General features: G+C 40.8%; 1 protein-coding gene across 1 annotated transcript in view; it reads right to left on the bottom strand.

Moving 5' to 3' along the window:
- Nucleotides 1-5,631, bottom strand: part of Kat2b (lysine acetyltransferase 2B) — a 97,682-nt gene that overhangs the window by 39,206 nt on the left and 52,845 nt on the right. Inside the window, exons 4-5 of the mRNA XM_029470908.1 lie at nucleotides 2,977-3,069; nucleotides 970-1,151 (exon numbers count right to left, since the gene is read on the bottom strand). Coding sequence (XP_029326768.1) covers nucleotides 970-1,151; nucleotides 2,977-3,069 — 275 coding nt within the window. The remainder of the gene's footprint in view (nucleotides 1-969; nucleotides 1,152-2,976; nucleotides 3,070-5,631) is intronic.

Here is a 5,631-nt window from a genome sequence, read left to right as displayed (position 1 = left end):
CTCTCTCTCTCTCTCTCTCTCTTTCTTTCTTTCTTCCTTTCTTTTTCTCTTTTGTCCCTTTTTTTCTTGATTTTCTCCAGTAAGAGCTACAAGCACAGGATTGGTGGCACACACCTGTAATCTCAGAATTCACCTGGGCTATATAGTGAGTTCAAGGATACCTGGGCTACATACACCCTGTCTCAAACAAGTCCATACATGGTATGAATATCATGGAAAGAGATAAAAATGGACATTTCTTCCCACAGCTACTTAACTGAAGATGAATGTAAGCCTTTATATTTTGGAAAATGAACATGCAGAATTGTTTTCTAATTTATCCTTCATGCCAATATACTATGTGATATTGTAATCATTAAAATTAAAAGCAAAAAGTTAAATGAAAAAATATAAGCCATGTTCTAACATTTTTTTCTTTGTGACAGTGTCTTATTATATAGCATTGGTTGAGCATATAATATGGAACTCACTAATGTAGACTAAGCTGGTCTTTTCAGAGATCTGCTTGCTTCTGCCTCTCAAATGTTGGATTTAAAGGCATGTGTCTTTGGCTCGTGTAGATGTTGTAAATCACATAGTAGCCACATTGAAGAAATAAAAACTAGAAGTTAAATTAACCCTGTTTAATTTAATTTATCTAAAATACCATCAGGGCTAGTAAGATGGCTCAGAGGATAATGGTTCTTGCCACCAAACCTGAGGACTGAGTAATATTCCTCTGTATCACATGGTAGAGAGAGCCGATCCCTACAAGCCAGTTTCTACAACCCCCATATACCTGGCAGGGCAGAGAGACAAATAAATATAAATACATTAGTAACTAATTAATTAAAACTAGAACTTGAAACTAAACTACATAGGCATGCTGTCTGAGTGAATGGAGTCACTGAGCAGAGTAGAAGTGAATAGTAATTTCATGCCTTGAAAGGTCCTCTTTGGAGCCAGGCTGCAGGATATGAACTCAGTTACCTTGTGTAGTTTTCCTTGTATCCAGAGATGTCATCATTGGGAGACCGTAGTCTCCGCTGAGATGGAGCCTCCAGATGCCAGTAGTTGATGCGGTTCAGAAACATCTTGGCCAGCTCAATCGTTGTCTGCCTCTCTTTCGATGGCAAGTGACTAAACTTGTACTGTACGAAGTTGTTCACACCCTGAAAAGATGGAAATACAGCATGTTCATGAAGCTATATAACCATATTAACTCAGAATACAGCCAGTTACCTCAGTGGTTATTAGCAAAAAAAAAGATAATTTCTCAATAGAGAAAAGAAAGTTTTCCCTTTGCTTAAAAAGAATCACTACTACCATGGGAAATCTCCCCTCTGGCCACAGTGGAAGAAGTTACAAGAGAAAAAAAATCAGAATTATCATTTTGCCCCCACTTCAATCTGAAGCATCAAAGAACAAATCCTGGACAAACATGGGAAGGGGTCAAAAACCCCTTAAACAAATGAGGTTCTGGGATAAATGTTTCAGTCTGTGAAATTTTTAAAAGTTTGCTACCTTATCTTTCACTAAACACTACCTTGTCTTGAACTAACCACTAAAATGTGTACTTTTCCGAGAAAGTTATAGGTTGATCTAAATTTTCTATAAAACATTCCCATCTCGTCACATAAAAGAACAAGAAGTCTTACTAGTTTAGAATCAATAGGAAACATATTCTCAGCCAGGCAGTGGTGGCGCACAGCTTTAATGTCAGCACTTGGAAGGCAGAGGCAGATGGATCTCTGATATTGAGGCAAGCCTGGTCTGCACAGTGAGTTCCAAGACAGCCAGGCTACACAGAGAAACCCTGTCTCAAAAAACCAAAGATGAAGAAGAGGAGGAGGAAAAAAGAAAAGAAAAATTTATTCTTACAAAAAGTCATGTATTTGTAACAACGCTGGTATCATATTGTGATGGTTAGTGCTGTCAACTTGACCTACAGTCATCACCTGGGAAAACAGTCTTAGAGAGTGAATGTTTACACTGGATGGCCTTTGGGCATGGCTTCAAAGGGTCTTAATCCAGTTTACTGATGTGGGATGAGCCAGCCCACTGTGGGTAGCACCATTCCCTATGACTGAGGTTCTGATCTGCCTAAGCATAAGTAAACAAAACTGAACACAGGAAGCCTAAATGAATTCACTTCTTTCTGCTCTTGACTGTGAATGTGATATGATAAGCTTCCTGGAGTTCCTGCCACTGTGACTTCCTGTTATGAAGAACTGCAATCTGGATTGTAAACTGAATAAACATCTTTCTCAGAAACTGGTTGTTGTTGTTTTTTTAATGAGGTATTTTATCACAACAGCAGAAATCAGGTATTTTATCACAACAGCAGAAATCAGGTACTTTATCACAGCAACAGAAACATCACTAGATTAGAATTAACTCCCACCTCCACCCCCACCCAGTTACAATGTTTACCACATCTTTAATGAACTCCCTCTCCTCAATAGGCTTTTTCAGACAGTGCCAAATAAAAAAACAAAGCCTTCATTTTTAGATCTCAAAAGCATGAAAAGGCACGTTTTATGAGTTCTTACTAACTACATGTTCTATTCAATTCTCCTACATACAGAGTGGAGTCTAAGTGAACAACACTCCCAAAAGACAAAAGCCAGAATAGAATATTCATGAAACTGGGCATGTACATGGGACACAGAAGAGGGCATCAGATCCCATTACAGATGGTTGTGAGCCACCATGTGGTTGCTGAGATTTGAACTCAGGACTTTGGAAAGAACAGTCAGCGCTCTTACCCATTGAGCCATCTTACCAGCCCCTATTTGTAGGAACATCTTGAAGCTAGGTGGGGATGGATACAAGAACTATATAGAAATGTTGAAGGAAGCATAAAATCTTCAGGCTAGAATGTAGCTTAATGGTATATGCTGACTAACTGGTTCCAGGTTTGAACCTAGCAAACAAAACCTGGCAGGGCCTTCAGCCTTAAATGCATGTAAAAAGAGTTCCTCTAAATATGCTTACCTGTTCAATACTGGGCTTCTCAAATGGCGGCTTCTTCTCCAAGGAGCCTTCAACCACAGGTTTTCCTCTTTGTAAAATTGACTTTCTCAAGAGCTGCAAAGAAATCATTTTTTTAAAACAAACTTTAGTTTGAAAGGCTTTTTTTTAATGGTGTGTTTGTAGTTATGTGGTCCAAGTTTTGGTTTTTTGAAACAGGGTCTCCCAGGCTGACCTTGAACTCATGGCCCTTCTTTCTCAGCCTCAACTTTTCAAGTACTGTAATTAACACGTATCTAGCATTTAAAACACACATGCGTACACACATAGACACACACACAAATACATCCCATACTACATCTATTTCTTTCCTTCCCCCCCCCCTTAGCCCACATATACTTAAGCTTTAAGAGAAATCACCAACTTAGCTACATATAGAAGAACTAATCTTTAAGTCAAATACTCAAACTCCTAGATACCAAAAACTTGCCTTCTTGCCTTTAAACAGAGCTAAACAACCTCTCAATTCTGAGCAGTGTCTGGACTATCCTGCACTGAACACACACACACACACACACCACTCTACTCCTCCAGTTTCCCCTTCTTTCCCATTTTTGCTTGCTAGGGACCCAGAGGCCCAGTGAGACTCATTGAGGCCACCACAGGTAGCTGAGGCTCTCAGAGTCTTAAACACTAGAAAAAGCAGGCTCCACTCTGCATACATAAGGCCAAGGGCAGGAGCGCAGGCTCAGAAGCTTTCTCTACCTCTGTCTTTTTCCACTCCTTCTCTGTCTGTAGATGCCAGGTGCATGTTCTCTGGGCCCACAAACCAAATTCACTGCTTCTAATTCCAGCCTGAGAATCAAAGGCTCCAAAGAAAAAAAAGGGGAACAGAAAAGGGAATATTCCCTCAGAGCCCAATACCATCTAGGGGACCCATATACATTATGGATGTGGAGAAGTTACTGATCCTTTCAATGTGCTGTAATAAAGGTAAACACTGTGTGTTTGCAGTGCTAAAGATGAAGTGTGAAGCAATTGTAGCCCTGGCTAGAATCCCAGACCTCAGAAGTGGAGGCAGGAGGATCAGAGTGCCTAGGCCATCCTCAGGTACGTGGTGAGTTTAAAGCTACACGAGACTCCATCTTAAAACAAAACTAAACGGGATTTATCATGAATTTTAAAAGCAAGAAATTCCAGTTCCTGTGTTTATTTTCAGAGTTAAATAAGCTCTTCTTTCCTAGCTCAGCCCCTTGGGAACTGGATCCAACTGAATGGTTAGTTTTTTGGTAAATCGATATGAACTAGGAGACAGTGAACCTATTTTCTCAAATATAAAGGGATAGAACTGGAAACTGGGCACCATGGCTCATGCTACCATCTGAGTACTCAGGAGGCTGAGGCAGTAAGGATTGTTACAAGTTCAAAGCTAGCCCTAGCTACCTAGTGAGTTTCAGACTAGCCACAGCTACACAGAAAGATCCTCTTTCAAAAAACAACAAAAAGATTGGCCTGAATTACATAGAAAGACCAGGTCTCAGAAAAAGAAAGAAAAGGGGATGGTTGAGAGAGAAGAGAACACTGGCTATCTTGGATTCTGACTTTAGATGCAAATATATCTCTCCTGTTGTTTGGAAATGAGGGAGGGCAAAGGCCAGAGACCTACAGCCTGGGCCAATGCTCACTGGCTGCAAGCCACAGGGCCAACAGGATGGAACGCCTTGACAGCATCTTGACTTGCAAGGCAAGGAAAGCTGCAGGGTCACTTGCTCCGAGACAAACACCAGCTGAAGTTACACAGTCCTTGTTTTCCCTCAACAAAGATATTTTGCCAAAGAAGCACTACCAGTTACAAACTGCCAGGGTTGATTGAGTCAAATGACTCCAGCCCCACAGCCATGTCCACAAGCTGCCACCTGAGGGGCCTATCCTGCGGATGCTGTGTGACTCACTCTCCCACCCATCTCATCCCAGTCTGTAATTTTCCAATAGTACCCTAAAACTAAAAACTGGATTCTCCTTCCCGCTTCTGTCTTCTACTCATTCCCCCTCCTTCAGTTAATACAGTAGAAAATATAAGTAAAGAAGAGAAGGAGGGAGGGAGGGAAGTAATGAACAAAAGAAGGAAAGAAACAAATGAACAAAGAGAAGGGAAAACTACAGAGCAAATGTTTAGATAAAGACAAGAATCCTGTAGAGAATCCACTGAGATTCCCAGCAGCTATGGCAAAGAAGGGATCTCAGTGAATAACTTAGCTCTCTCTGCCATACAAAACAATAAGCAGAGGCTGGAATGCAGTTCAAAATAGCACGTGTCCATATTGGAATACAAAGTAATATATAAAGCCCTGATCTCAATCCCCGCTATCACAAAAAGTAAAAACTAAAAATAATTTAAATGCAGTACTTCTCATGAAAAGAAGACAGCTTTTGTGAGCTATGAACATAGCTAAATTTCTGGTATGTACCTTGTGCTCATGTAGTATATAGACATACATACAAGCAAAATACACACACACACACACATATCACTACAGAGAAAAAGAAAGCGTGACCAAAGAGGAGAGGTTAGTTGGGTATTGGTCGTGGTGGTGCACTCCTTTGCTCCCAGCACTCAGGAGGCAGAAGCAAGCAGGGCTCTGTGAGTTCTAGGCCAACCTGGTCTACAGAGTAAGTTCC

This window comes from Mus caroli, chromosome 17, assembly GCF_900094665.2.
Source record: "Mus caroli chromosome 17, CAROLI_EIJ_v1.1, whole genome shotgun sequence".
Classification (NCBI taxonomy): domain Eukaryota; kingdom Metazoa; phylum Chordata; class Mammalia; order Rodentia; family Muridae; genus Mus; species Mus caroli.
Note: the sequence above shows the minus strand (reverse complement) of the source record. Positions and strands in the feature narration are given on the sequence as shown.